Below are 15,806 nucleotides of genomic sequence, written 5' to 3'. Positions count from 1 at the left end.
CTATCCCTCAAACATCGGTTTATGATCACTGAAACAACTCCACCGAGGCTGATACCCCGTCACCAACTCACCCTTTATTTACCCGTGCACAGGACATGGACTCTGCCCAGCCAGCCCTTGGCGTCGTGACAATCCCTGAGACTCCTGTTTATATCTGTCAGCCTGGGCTCCCTGATTGACATTCGCAATCAGGGGAACTCACACTCAATGAGATCCACCTGTCCCTCACCTTTCCCAGTTATACACACGTATAATCAATAAAGTGAGTGTGGAATAGAAATGTGACTCTGTGACAGTGCCACAGCCAAAGCAGAACCAAGGTGGCTCACTGAAGGCCATACATTTGAAGAGTGCAGCTTTTTATTTCCTTTCATGGGATGTGGGAATCTCTGATAAGACCACGCGAGGCAGACTGGTCATCAAAGACCAATGGCATCCAAGGAAAGTTGGAACAAAACATGGCCCCACTGACAGGAAGTAACGTTCAATGCATGTTTCTGGGACTGGAAGGCTATTTCCAATGGATCCTTTTTCCCATTTGTGATATTTTTTACAATGCGTGGTGAAAATGTTCAATAGGAGTGAAGTGTTTTTATTAATTCCTCAATGATGTCCCTCTGGATCTGCTCCTTGCAGTTTCCAGAGAAGGAGACTCTAATTCCTGGAGAATACAGGATAACCCCTCTCCCATGCTCAGCAGTGTGGAACCCTGCAGTGTGTGTGCCCATATACCTGGCATTGCCACTATGGATCACAGCCTATGTTTATATTAACAAGTATCAACCCTGCAAGATATGGAGAGCAAAATCAATAAGCTGGGCCGAATGAAGTAGGCAGGGGATCAATAAGTGACTCTGTGGCTGATAAGGAAAAAGGAACTATAGGCTATCGTAGGATACTTCTAATGGCTGGAACAGTAGAATTCACTCTGTGGATGTGAAAGGTAACGCAGTTGGGAAAAGCTAACAAGGAAAGGAATAGACACAAAATGATAAGATGTCTAGGACTGTAAGAGAGGGACGTTGTATCGGATTCCTGAAGGGGTTGGACAGGTAGACAAGGTTGGTGAAGAAAGATACATACACATGTATATATTGGCTAAGGCATGGTTTCCTATACTGGGGAGGTTATGGTGCAACTGTGCCAAACACTAGAGGGATCACTGCTGGAAAACGGAGTACAGTTCTGGTCACAGCACTAGACAGGGCACAGTGGAGATTTACAAAGATGTCGATTGGACTGGAGGATTTTATTTTGCAGTAATTATTGGATGGGCTAATGCAGCTGAGGGAGATTTAATTGAAGTGCCTAACACAATGATAGCCCTAGACTGAGTGGATACAAGGCCTTATTCCCCTTTGTCAAGAGGCTGCTGTCTAAAGGATCACAGCTTCGGGTTTAGATTAGATTAGATTATTTACAGTGTGGAAACAGGCCCTTCGGCCCAACAAATCCACACTGACCCGCCGAAGTGCACCCACCCATACCCCTTCCCCTACATTTACCCCTACATCTAACACTACGGGCAATTTTAGCGTGGCCAATTCACCTGACCTGCACATTTTTGGACTGTGGGAGGAAACCGGAGCACCCGGAGGAAACCTACGCAGACACGGGGAGAACGTGCAAACTCCACACAGTTAGTCGCCTGAGGCGGGAATTGAACCCGGGTCTCTGGCGCCAATGGGAAAGGCTTTCTCCTAGAGGGCCACAGGGGTCTGGAACTCACTACCTGAGGGAGAAGCAGAGGCAGAACGCCTCATAACATTTGAAATCAAATAGAATATGTACCTGAAATATTATAACCATCAAGAGATGGCAAGCAGGATTAGGCAGGATGGCCTGCTGGCTGCCTGATGTGGAGTGAATGGGCTGAATGGCCTTCTTCCCTGCTGTAAATATCCAGCATTCCATGTGACTGCTGCAAGGTGACCCGATACAAATTTAAGGGAAGAATTATGTTTGGTCTGTCAATGGGTTTAACTGGATTAGATAGATCAGGGAGGAGCAGGGAACAACTGAATATGAACTAAGTATTAGGTCACAAGAAAGCTGTGGGCTAAAGGATAGTGTCTGACTGACCCACTGAGAATGGAACCACAGAGGAAGGAGAAAGGCAAGTTGGATGAGTTAACGAATGTGGCTGACCCTAGGGTGGGGACTAGGGACAACATGTCTCCAGGTTTTGGAAATGCCGGTGTTGGATTGGCATGGACAAAGTTAAAAATCACACAACACCAGGTTATCATCCAACAGGTTTAATTGGAAGCACTAGCTTTCGGAGTGCTGTTCCTTCACCAGGTGGTTGTTGCTGACGAAGGAGCAGCGCTCCGAAAGCTAGTGCTTCCAATTAAACCTGTTGGACTATAACCTGATGGCGTGTGATTTTTAACTATGTGTCCAAGTGACTGCTTCTTTCAGCACTTGTTTGTTTGATCCTCCAGCGGTGTCAGAATTTTCCAGAATTAATTATTTCCAAACTGTACCCTACCCACCATCTCCGCATGCGCGCGCACACACACTTCGCCCCCCCCCCCCCCACCCCACAAACACACACACACACACACACACAGCAGTTTATTCTCTGGGTTTTTTGCTGTGGGAGATAGTGGGCCTGGAGGCAGGAGAGATGGTGATCAAAGTTGGCACAACTTACACCAGTGATGCGGCAAAATCAATCAGCCAATAGGCTGCACTGTCATCAGTCTCTGCAGCGGGATTCTTAGGAAGTTCTGCACTTTCTGGCCAATCATTCCCCCATTTCTGAGCAAACACTGAGCAAGAGCTTAATGACTTGTGAATTCTGCAGATGTTTCCTGTAGCCATCCCAATCCCTCAGCAGAGGGTGCTATAGGCTGCTATTTCCAATTCTGAAAGAAAACCATGTACCACAATGTTTCCAACAGCTAATCTCTCCACAGATACCTGAGTTGCTTTTTTAATTTAAATTTATTTTTCAAATCAACATATTCAGTGATGTTATTACATACCTCTGTTCCAAGGCAAACAATTACATCTCCAGAATAAAACAGAGGCCAGAAGCAGAAAACCATGGCAGTACCATATATATTTTTCTGAGTCAGGTCGATATTAATGGCCCTTCAACACAGGATAATCTGGACCAGGATTACTGGTGAGTAATTGAGAATTAAACATTTCGATACTAACTTTGTAGATGTTTTATAGTCCAGGACTTGAGTATTGCTGAAAAGAGAGACACATTTTATTGAAGATGTTTATCCTACTCTCATCAGGAACAATTTGCAAGAAAATGCCAATTCAAGGGAAAAAAAATAACATTTCTACTGCATGAAAGGAGAGTGCTGGCTGGACACTGATTGGTAGATGCATTGCCATGGAGAATGTATCAGTTAATGATGATCGACAGGTAACTGCCAGGCTTTGTTTAAATTTTAAAGCAGGTAGATTGACTCTGATCAGCATTGCCTGAGAAATGATCCAGCAAGTGGCTGTAACCTACTTTGTGGCGTTGAAACAGGGGCAGTGTGTGCACATTCTTTCCATCTGTATGGATGTAGCTTCTAGTTATGTGTGAATACACATGGGTACTGCACTCTGCACTGTCAGTTGGGCTCACATTTGTGTGTACTGCAAGCTCTTATAGAACAGAATCCCTACAGTGTGGAAACAGGCCCTTTGGCCCAACAAGTCCATACTGACCCCCTGAAGTGTAACCCACCCAGACCCATTCCCCTACCCTATTACTCTACATTTAGCCCTGACTAATGCACCTAATCTACACATCCCTGAACACTAGGCAATTCAGCATGGTCAATTCACCTAATCTGCACATTTTTGGATTGTGGGAGGAAACCGGAGCACCCAGAAGAAATCCACGCAGACTCCACACAGGCAGTAGCCCGAGGCTGGAAACAAACTCGGATCCCTGATGCTGTGAGTCAGCAGTGCTAACCACTGAGCCACCGTGCCACCAAGTGTGCGTTAACATATCATGGATGAGATTCTGCGGGGTTCATTTTCATTTTGCTACCTTTCTGGCTTGTGTGGAGAATGCTGAATGCATCTTCACAAGTTTATGGATCATTTATCCTCAGGTTAAGGCAGCCAGGGTACCCTGTGGAAAAAGGCTGGCAGAGGAGTGTGAGTGGAGCAACGAGCCAAGGGATTTGTTTTCAGATGCCCTCCCATACCCCAGCCTGCCTGCTTTGACAACATTGTCTCACTTTGAAACATGAGGCTGTGAACTTGTATCTGATTGGATTCGTTGATCAATGGGTTTGAATGAATTCACACCCCCTTCTTTAAGATACAAGACTGATGGTGCCAAGGTCTGTGGACCACCCGATGGTCACCAAGTGCCAGCAACATTGGCAGCTCCAGTGGTCTATGTTGGTGATAGGTGGGATCTGATCGGATCAATTCCCCTTTTTGCTTATTCATTCATGGGATGTGGGTGCCACTGGCTGGGCCCAGGATTTATTACCCTGCCCCTAATTGCCCCCCTTGAGAAGGTGGGGGTGAGCAGCCTTCTTGAACCGCTGCAGTCCATGTGCTGTGGGTTGACCCACAATGCTCTTAGGGAGGAAATTCCAGGATTCTGACCCAGCGACAGTGAAGGAACGGTGGTACATTTCCAAGTCAGGATGGTGAGAGGCTTGGAGGGGAAGTTGCAGGGTTTGGTGTTCCCATGTATCTGCTGCCCTTGTCCTTCTAGATGAATGTGGTCGGGGGTTTGGTTGGTGCCATCTGTTGATGGTTGGTGAATTTCTGCTGTGCATCTTGGAGATAGTATATACTGTTGCTACTGAGTGCCAGTGGTGGAGGGAGTGGATGCAGTACAAATCAAACAGGCTGCTTTGTCCTGGATGGTGTCAAGCTTCTTGAGTGTTAATGGAGCTGCCCCCATCCAGGCAAGTGGGGAGTATTCCATCACACTCCTGACTTGTGCCTTGCAGATGGTGAGCAGGTTTTAGGGAGTCAGGAGGTGAGTTACTCACTGCGGTATTCCCAACCCCTGACCTGTTCTTGAATCCATTGTGTTTATGTGGTGAGTCCAGTTGAGTTTCTGGTCAATGGTAACCCCCAGGATGTTGACGATGGGGGGATTCAGTGTTGGGAACACTGTTGAATGCCAAGGGGTAGTGGTTAGATTGGCTGATATTGGTGATAGCCATAGCCTGGCATGAATGTTATTTATTACTTGTCGGCCAAAGCCTGGAAATTGTCCAGTTCCCGTTGCATTCGAACATGAACTGCTTCAGTGTCTGAACATTGTGTAATTATTAGCAAACATCCCACTTCTGACCTTGTAATGGAGGGAAGGTCATTGATGAAACAGCTGAAGATGGTTGGGTCGAGGACACTACCCTGAGGAACTCCCTCTTGCTGCCACTCACTTGTCATTGTGTTAGTGCCATATTCTCCCAGATTGGTGCTTCCTGTGAGTGCCATTCTCTCTCTCTTACCTGAATTATTACCTGGAGTTACTCTCTCCTTCTGGGCATTTCCTGCAAGTGGAACCAGTTGATCACCAGTCGTTGTAGAGGAGTGTGCAGAACCTGATACTGCCAATAGAACACAGCACACTGACACTTTAAACAACATGAGACCACTCTAACCATGTTGTGCATCCCCCCCCCTCCGCCCCCCAGGACTGACAGTGTCAAAGCCAACACTATGGTGAAGTTGGGAAAACAGTCCCTTCTTCAAAACTCTGCTGCAGTCGTACAAAATAATTCATCACTTACTCAGATCGATTTGTAAAGGACTCACAACCAGAGGGGGCTAGCTCTCGAGATCCTGGAGTTAGAGATGTTTGCTCCAGCCATGACACTGGAACATGGAGAATTTCAGTCGCCAGGGAAAAGGTGACTCATTCAGGTTGGAACACGAATTGGAACATCACACCCACTCGCTCCGATAAAACCAAAACTTACTGTGAACCATGTTTGACACATGCCAGTGCTGAAGCAACAGTGGCCTCAAAACAGCAGAGCTTGCAGTGGGAAATGACACATACACCACGATAGCCCGGCCTTCCTCCTTATCCTGTTCTAGAACATGGGAACACAGACCCACAGAGAAGGGGACAAACATTTGGGAGAAATTTCTTCAAAGGATAGCAAATCTCCTCCATTCGCTATGTTGAATCTATTAAAGCCTTGAACACATAGATACTTGGTCCATCTGGGAATCACAGGATAGAGGGAATGGGCAGGAATATGGAGATGAGACCCAGGATCAGCCATAATCATACTGAATGACAGAATGGCCTACCTTTTTGCCTTATGTTTTTATGGAATATAGAGTTCAGGAAGCAGCTCCTTGTATTAGTTTCAGAAATACTGACACTGCTTTAAAAGAACTGACCTGGACGGCTTTGGCCATCCCCCCACTGTACATCATCAATACGATTTGCAATGGGCGAGTCCATCAATAAATCTACAGCCAGGTCAGAGGCTGTCCAATGTTCAAATGTACAGCAGTAAGGTGCTGTCAGTAAAAGTAGAAAAGGCAGGCAGATTCAGCAGTCAACCAGGTCAAAGTTCAGATGAAGGGTGACTAAACCCCAAAACATTAACTCTGTTTTCTCCAAGTGCTGTTGGACCTGCTGAGTTTCTCCAGTTTTTGTTTGGGACAACATGCAGCGTAGTAAACCTCTGTTAACAGCACCTTCCAAACCTGCAAGGACAAGGGCAGCAGATGAATGGGGGCACCCATTTGCAAACGTTCCCCTCTCATCCAGTCCTGACTCAGAACTATCACTGCTCCTTCACTGGCACTTGGTCAAAATGATAGAATTGTTACTGTGCATAAGGATTTTTTTTAGATTAGGTTCCCTCCAGTATGGAAACAGGCCCTTCGGCCCAGCCAGTCCACACCGACCCTCTGAAGAGTAACCCACCCAGACCCATCACCCTCTGGCTAATGCACCAAACACTATGAGCAATTTAGCCTGGCCAATTCACCCTGAACAGCACATCTTTGGATTGTGGGAGGAAACCCACGCAGACACGAGGAGATTGTGCAAACCCCACACAGACAGTCACCCGAGGTGGGAATTGAACCCAGGTCCCTGGCGCTGTGAGGCAGCAGTGCTAACCACTGAGCCACCGTGCCACCCTATGGAGGCCATTTGCACCAAATTGGGAACTCTTCCTGACAGCATAGTGGGTATACTTGCACCTGGGAATGTAGATGGTCAAGAAAGTTGTTGAATACAGACTTCTCCTGGACAATAAATACTGACCAATAAATACTGGTCCAACCAGCAACGTCCATGTTACTAAAGTGAACAAGAAAAGACCCCCTAACTGCAACTTGACCAGTTACTGCAGGAAAACTGGTGCCAATGCTAACCCATTGGTCAGGCCTCAGCTGGAATATTATGACAGGATGAGGGGGTGGTTTATTAAAAAGGACAGCTGAAATGAGGGAATGCTGTTGTATGGAAGGTTAGAGAGGTCGGGATAACTGCCTCTAAGCACAGAAGGTCACTGCGAGATCGCATAAGGGTGTTCGAACTGGAGAGATACTGAGGTAGTTGGCAAGGAAAACGTTCCCCTGGTAACTAGGAGACAAAGATTGAAGACATTTAGCAAAACCACCAGGGAGATGATGAGGAGAACATTTTAGCCAGTACAGTCAGGTCTTCTATAACGTGATTCTTGTACAATCCCACATTGTAGAAAATGCACACTTTAGAAATAGTGCTTAAAGTGTTGGTGATGTAATCACATTACAGCCAACACACCTTTTAAACATTTGCGTGTTAGAAACAGCGAACTCAATTCACCAATCGCATTACAGCAAATTCACATTGCCCAAACACATGCTCTTGCAGAATGACCAGTGCATTCTTGAACATAGTGACTGAAACGGTGGCAGAAACTGATTCAGTGGTAGCTTTGAAAAGGAGGATAAATAATTCATTAACAAAAAAAAGGTTTGCTGTGCTACAGGGAACAGCCAGGGGACAAATGGGACCCTGAGAGGGATAAATCTCTCAAAGACAACATGTCCAGCAAGGCAGCACTCCCTCAGTAACACAATGAAGTATCAGCCTCAATCTGGGATCAAGAGCCTGCAACAGGACTTGAACCTGTGACTCAGTGACTCAAAAGCAAGAGAGTCACTGGTAGAGCCAGAGTGAAAATGGGGAGGCCAGCAATGGGAGCCACTGGAGGGAATAAAACAAGGCTCATGCATGGCAACTTTCCAAAATATATCAGTAAATCACAGCAGCCTTGGAGGTGACTTGCAGCCTGCAGTACAGTGAACATGGCGATATGGTTACACAGTGAAGGACTCAGACATTACTGGTTACACTGTAAGGTTTCGTTTATTGCAATGAAGAAGCATTTGCGACAGATTGTGGCCTGAATTCGCAGCCAGCATCTCAAGTGGAGAGCACACTGTGGGTTTGGATTGCCCCAGCTCTCAGTGTTGGGACACAAAAAAAACACACAAAATTGTCAGGCTTGGTGTCAGCTGTTAGTTGCCCTCAAACACAAACCCTGAAATACTGCAGATGTTGGAGATCTGGGACAAAATCAGGAAGTGCTGGAGAAACTCAACATCTGTACGGAGAGAAAAACAGAGTCAGCGTCTCGAGGCTCAAACACCGAGGGACAATCACAAATCTGACTCGTTGTGATTTGAAGCGGTAACTTTGTTCCTTTCTCCAGATGCTGCCAGATCAACAGACTGTTTCCAGAACTTTCTGTCTCTCGGACCGTGTCAGGGTGTTAGCTTGGCCTGGCCACAGAAACATTTAACATTTGTGTCTGCAAAGCTCAGAGAGAATCTCCAGCTCACTTTCACTATTAAATCAACCTCTTCACGTTGAGCTCCCTGGTTAGCGGAGTAAGCAGAGGTTAATCTCTCACCAACGGAGCAACTTCAGCAGCATTCCTGGCGCTGTACACAGCAACTTTTGGCAAGGCCTGCAGTCCCTTCAGCCACTGGCTGCTCCGTCAGCTTGAATGGGTCAACAGCGTTGTCCTAAAGAAATGGGAATTAACAAAACCAAAACGTTAAAACCTCAGTAAGAACAAAAAGAACATAGGGACTAGGAGCAGGAGTAGGCCGTCTGGCCCTTCGAGCCCAATCCCCCATTCAATAAGAACATGGCTGATCTTTTCATGGATTCAGCTCCACTTACCTGCCCTCTTACCAAATCCCTTAATTCCTTTACGGTTCAAAAAATTATCTATCTTAGCTTTTAAAATGTTTACTAAAGTAATATCAACTACTTCACTGGGCAGGGAGTTCCATCGATTCATAACCCTTTGGGTGAAGAAGTTTCTTTTCAATTCAGCCCCAAATCTGTTCTCTCTAATTTTGAGGCTATGCCCTCTTGTCCTAGTTTCACCTGCCAGTGGAAACATCCTCTCTACTTCTATCTTAGCTATTCCCTTCATAATGTCATATGTTTCTATAAAATCCACCCTTATTATTCTGAATTCCAGTGAATGTAATCCCAATCTACTCAGTCTCTCCTCATAAACCAACCCCCTCAACCCTGGAATCAACCTAGTGAACCTCCTCTGCAACCCCTCCAGTACCATCCTTTCTCAAGTAAGCAGACCAAAACTGCACGCAGTTCTCCAGGTGTGGTCTCACCAGTACCATGTACAGCTACAACATAACCTCCCTGCTTTTAAACTCCATCCCATTAACAAGACAGCACTTCCACCAATCATTCTGTGGATTAGACTTGTCCCCCACAGGACCACTGGGGCTCCCTGGGATACCCAAGACAGCCACCAATGTCAGCCATGGCTCAAGTTGGTAGCAGTGTCCTTACTGAGCCATTGGCTCCAGACTTTGAGTAAAATAGTCAATACTGACAGTCCCAGGCAGGACTGAGGGACAGCTGCATTGTTATCGGTGCCACCTTTCAGCTCAGAATTGTAAACCCCATCTTCTGAAGAGGTGATACAAGACTCGAATAATTATACAGTCATAAAGCACGGAAACAGACCCTTCGGTCCAACCAGTCCATGCCAACCATAATCCCAAACTAAACTAGTCCCATCTGCCAGCGCTTGGCCCATATCTTTCCAAACATTTCTTACTCATATACGTTAACTCTGTTTCTCTCTTCACAGGTGCTGCTAGATCTGCTGAGCATTCTCTGTCGTTGTTCTGGCATCTGCAGGATTTTGCTTTGAGTTGAACCCCATGCATGTGTTGGCCATGAAGAGGAGATGTTGGGCAAGTGATCCACGATCTCCTGTCACAATTTATCCCTCCAAAAACATCACAAGGAAACAGATTACCTGATCATGATCACTTTTCTGATGGAGCTTGATGTGCTCCAATGCAACCGCATTCAAAAACGCGCTGTAAAGCACTTTCCCATGGCCGGTGGTGGTGAAAAGTGCTATATAAATGCAAACCTCTCTTGCTTTATGACACAGGAGCAAAAACATGAATTTATATAGCCACTTCTCAAAAGATGTCACAAAACATTTCAGATCCACTCAATTATGTTTTTTATCGTCCAATTATGTTTCTCTCAAGCTTTGTTTTTTTTAAACACATGCATTAGTGACTGTGGGCTGATTATATGCCAGTGCCCAGCTTAGGAGTGACTCGGGCAGATCTGGAAGATCCCAGGGTATATCTTAATGAAAAGCCGCTGCAGGATCTCTTTCTCCATCTGAATGAACAAACTGGTCTCTAATTTGAACAGGAACAGCTCCAACAAGACAGCACCCAGAATTCCTTCAGCCTAACTCAAGATCACCCAAACACATGCCCTGAACAGCCTCCACTTCTTAAAACTCTGCTGTGTCCCAACTCACGCCAAGTTCCATTTGCCCATCAGCCTTGTGCTCACCGACCTGCACCAACTCCTGATAAAGCAACATCTCATGGTCACTTCCACAGAGAAGGACCAGGGCAGCAGATATTTGGGAACACCAAACCCTACAAGTGCCCCTCCAAGCCACTCACCATCCTGACTTGGAAATATTTTGTTGTTCCTTCAGTGTCGCTGGATCAAAAACCTGGAATTCCCTCCCTAAGGGCATTGTGGGTCAACCCACAGCAGGTGGAGTGTGGTAGTTCAAGAAGGCAGCTCACCCCCACCTTCTGAAGGGGCAACTAGAGACAGACAATAAATGCTGGCCCAACCAGCGATGCACATGTACCATGAACAAATTTAAGAAGTTCCTTTGTTCCATTTCTTCACCTTCCAAACCACGATCACTTCCACCAAGAAGGCCATGGGCAACAGATACATGGGAACACCACCATCTTCAAGTTCCACTCACCACCCTGACATCAGGGTGGAAATACATCACCATTCCTTCAGTGTCACTGGGTCAGAATCCTGGAATGCCCTCCCACAGGGCATTGTGGGTCACTGGACTGCAGCGGTTCAAGACAGCAACTCACCCCCACCCTCTCGAGAACAATAAATGTCAACAGACCTCGCGATGCCCCAGATTCTTAGGTGAATTTTTTAAACTTAAAATTTGAAAACTTTGGTTTTGAAGATTCTCATTTGTTTTTATAAGATTCCTCCATTACCTTGCTCCTCCCTAACTCGGGAATGTCCAACTGCTAAATATTGGCCTCCGAATCATATCCGAATTCGACCTCTCTGTCATTAATAGCTATCAACTCAGAAATTCCCTCCCTAAACCTTGCCCCTTCTCCCATCACCTTTAAGATGCTCCTCTGAGACAATGTTTCAGACCAAGCTTTTAGATAGGGTATATTGTCTCCTCACGTAGCTGGCACGGGGTCAGACTTTGCTTGACATTTGTCTTCTGAACAACTTTAGCACATGTTACTATGTTAAAAGCTTCACAGAAACACATGCTGTTGTGGGGATTTAACCCAGGATTGAGTACAAGGCTAAACTGAGCCAAGTTGCTACTTGTAACAGGCAGAAATTACAAACGGAAATACCGACGAAAGAAAAGTTTACTAAACTTTTATCACAATATTACAAATAAAATGTACCTTTCTGCACATTCCTAATGAGTCATGTGTGAGGGAAAATAATTCTAATGCAACTTTGCAAATTTTTATGCTGTAACGGCGCCAAATCTCTTGCCATTTTCTGTGGCTTCACACAAAGGCTGCCTTGCTGATCTTTGAGGGGCCCTATTCTCTCCCTAGTTACCCTTTTGTCCTTAATATATTTGTAAAAACCCTTTGGATTCTCCTTAATTCTATTTGCCAAAGCTATCTCATGTCCCCTTTTTGCCCTCCTGATTTCCCTCTTCAGTATACTCCTACTGCCTTTATACTCTTCTAAGGATTCACTCGATCTATCCTGTCTGTACCTGACATATGCTTCCTTCTTTTTCTTAACCAAACTCTCAATTTCTTTAGTCATCTAGCATTCCCTATACCTACCAGCCTTTCCTTTCAACCTGACAGGAATATACTTTCTCTGGATTCTTGTTATCTCATTTCTGAAGGCTTCCCATTTTCCAGCTGTCCCTTTACCTTAGAACATTTGCCTCCAATCAGCTTTCGAAAGGTCTTGCCTAATTCCGTTAAAATTGGCCTTTCTCCAATTTAGAGCTTCAACTTTTAAACCTGGTCTGTCCTTTTCCATCACCATTTTAAAATGATTGAATTATGGTCGCTGACCCCAAAGTGCTCCCCCACTGACACCTCAGTCACCTGCCCTGACTTATTTCCCAAGACTAGGTCAGGTTTTACACCTTCTCTAGTAGGTACATCCACATACTGAATCAGAAAATTGTCTTGTACACGCTTAAGAAATTCCTCTCCATCTAAACCTTTAACACTATGGTCCCAGTCGATGTTTGGAAAGTTAAAATCCCCTACCATAATTACCCTATTATTCTTACAGATAGCTGAGATCTCCTTACAAGTTTGTTTCTCAATTTCCCTCTGACTATTGGGGGGGTCTATAATACAATCCCAATAAGGTGATCATCCCTTTCTTATTTCTTAGTTCCACCTAAATAACTTCCCTGATGTATTTCCAGGAATATCCTCCCTCAGCACAGCTATGCTATCCTTATCAAAAATGCCACTCCCCCATCTCTCTTGCCTCCTTTTCTATCCATTCTGTAGCATTTGTATCCTGGAACATTAAGCTGCCAGTCCTGCCCATCCCTGAGCCATGTTTCTGTAATTGCTATGATATCCCAGTTCCATGTCCCTAACCATGCCCTGAGTTCATCTGCCTTCCCTGTTAGGCCCCTTGCATTGAAATAAATGCAGTTTAATTAATTAGTCCTACCTTGTCCCTGCCTGCCCTGACTGTTTGACTCCCTTCTGTTCTCAGCTGTACCCGTCTCAGATCGATCTCTTTCCTCACTATCTCCCTGGGTCCCATCCCCCCACCTTACTAGTGTAAATCCACCCAAGCAGTTCTAGCAAATCTCCCTGCCAGTATATTAAGTCCTCTTCCAATTTAGATGCAATCCGTCCTTCTTGTACAGGTCACTTCTACCCCAAAAGAGATTCCAATGGTCCAAAAATGTGAATCCTTCTCCCATACACCAGCTCCTCAGCCATGCATTCATCTGCTCTATCCGCCTATTCCTGCCCTCACTAGCTTGTATGGAAGGGAATGGTGGGAGGAAGGGAATGGTGGGAGATGTCGGAAATGGTGTGAAACCTCCACCTCTAGACTTCCTCAACTTCCTGACAATCACCTACAACACGCTGTGAATAAACCTTTGCTGCAAATACCACAGATAATTACCAGACAGTGAGGAGAAAGTGTGTTTGATCCATTTTAGTTCGAAAGAGGAGTAACTCATACTTAGCACATGGACCAAAAGAATTAGGAGAAGAATTAGGCCATTTGGCCCATCGTGTCTGCTTCAGCATTCAATCATGCCTGATAAGTTTCTCAATCCCATTGCCCTCCTTCTCCCAGTAACCTTCAATTTTTAAAAATTCATTCACAGCAGGAGGCCATCACTGGCTAGGCCCAACATTTATTGCCCATCCCTAATTGCCCAGAGGGCAGTTAAGAGTCAATTACATTGCTGTGGGTCTGGAGTCACATGTAGGCCAGACTAGGTAAGGATGGCAGTTCCCTTCTCTAAAGGACATTAGTGAACCAGATGGGTTTTCCAACAATGGATTCATGGTCATTAGACTCTCAATTCCATGTTTTAATTGAATTCAAATTCCACCATCTGCTGTGGCAGGATTTGAACCTGAGTCCCCAGAACAAGGCCTTGGTCACTGGGTTAATCAGGTAAAAACAATGACTGCAGATGCCGGAAACCAGATTCTGGATTAGTGGTGCTGGAAGAGCACAGCAGTTCAGGCAGCATCGAAATCGACATTTCGGGAAAAAGCCCTTCATCAGGAATAAAGAGTCCAGCGATAATAGCATGAGGATGTTGATTCCCTCACTAACCTATCTCAGTCTAAATACACTCTATAACTTGGTCTCTGCAGCAATTACACAGATTCACCACCCACTGGTTGAGCGATTCTAAGTTCTAATGGTGAACTGTCTGAAACTCCAATGTAGCCTCATCATTTCTGACTTAAACTGAGTTCCCGTATTTGGTCAGTCTTGTTGCATCTGAAAGTTACAATTGGTTGCAGCATTCTTGATTTAAAAAGGCAGAGATGAAGGCAGACTGAGTATAGTCAGACACACTTTGACAGCACTGCCATTCTAACAGTCCCCAGTCGGCTCCTTGGCTTCATCAGCCTGTGGCTCAGTCAGTAACACTCTCCTCTCTCAATCCCAGGGTTCTGGGCTCAAGGGTTTGAACACAAAAAGAAATCAAGACCTGTACTTCAAAATGAATGGAGCTCTGTGCAGCTGCAGTCCAACATTACGACACACCCTGATGCTTGTAAAAGTCTTAATTCCCTTCTTTTTTTCCTGACCATCTGTTAACTTTTCAAAGGAAAAGCTGAATTCTTGCAGTCACAGAACTCTTTCATCTCATCACAAATATCTGACAAGGTTGAGAGAGCAGAGAACTGATAACGTCCTCGAGATTTAAATAGGCAGCTTTTTGGGTGGTCTCTGATGAGCCGTACTCAGGCTAACAAATAGTCACTGAGAGGCACAAGGCCCTTGTTATTATTTATTGGAACATGATGTTCACTGCATAGCCCCGACACTTCATGTGATTACAAAAAGTTCCAATTCATTTCAATCCTAATGAGCTGTCCTATTCTAAGACCTGAAATTCCAAGTTTGAGGTTCCCCAGCCAAGGGAAACAAGTATTTACTCACTTGAGGTCCGTGAGAGTTATAAGGGTTTCAATTAAATCCACTCTTATTTCTCTAAACCTTAGAGAACACAGTAGTCATTGTCCTGAAGAACAAACCCCTTGTCCTAGGAATCAGTCTAGTGAACCTTTCCCATGCTCCCTCTAAAGCAAATGTCTCCTTCTTTAGATTAGATTAGATTACTTACAGTGTGGAAACAGGCCCTTCGGCTCAACAAGTCCACACAGCCCCGCCGAAGCGCAACCCACCCATTCCCCTACATTTACCCCTTACCTAAAGCTCGGGCAATTTAGCATGGCCAATTCACCTGACCTGCACATCTTTGGACTGTGGGAGGAAACCGGAGCACCCGGAGGAAACCCACGCAGACACGGGGAGAACGTGCAAACTCCACACAGTCAGTCGCCTGAGGCGGGAATTGAACCCGTGTCTCTGGCGCTGTGAGGCAACAGTGTTAACCACTGTGCCACCGTGCCGCCCATAGGTAAGCCTATGAAAACCATATAACAGTGTCATCCAGGTACATCAGTCAGATGGGATTCATCACAGAGTCTAAGGTCAAGCACAACCTCTTTACTAGATAGTTTATCAGAAAGATTAAGTCAGCATT

At 45.4% G+C, this 15,806-nt stretch overlaps 1 protein-coding gene across 2 annotated transcripts in view; it reads right to left on the bottom strand.

The window, feature by feature from the left end:
* Positions 1-8,304: 8,304 nt before the first annotated feature.
* The window catches only part of as3mt (arsenite methyltransferase), a 57,726-nt gene continuing 50,224 nt past the window's right edge, over positions 8,305-15,806 (bottom strand). For both annotated transcript variants that reach the window (XM_072557107.1, XM_072557108.1), the window contains one exon: positions 8,305-8,985. In XM_072557107.1, coding sequence (XP_072413208.1) covers positions 8,884-8,985 — 102 coding nt within the window. In that variant the 3' untranslated portion in view covers positions 8,305-8,883. The remainder of the gene's footprint in view (positions 8,986-15,806) is intronic.

The sequence above is a fragment of the Chiloscyllium punctatum genome, chromosome 38 (assembly GCF_047496795.1).
Source record: "Chiloscyllium punctatum isolate Juve2018m chromosome 38, sChiPun1.3, whole genome shotgun sequence".
In the NCBI taxonomy this organism is placed as follows: Eukaryota; Metazoa; Chordata; class Chondrichthyes; order Orectolobiformes; family Hemiscylliidae; genus Chiloscyllium; species Chiloscyllium punctatum.
This window is presented reverse-complemented; position numbering and strand designations above follow the sequence as displayed.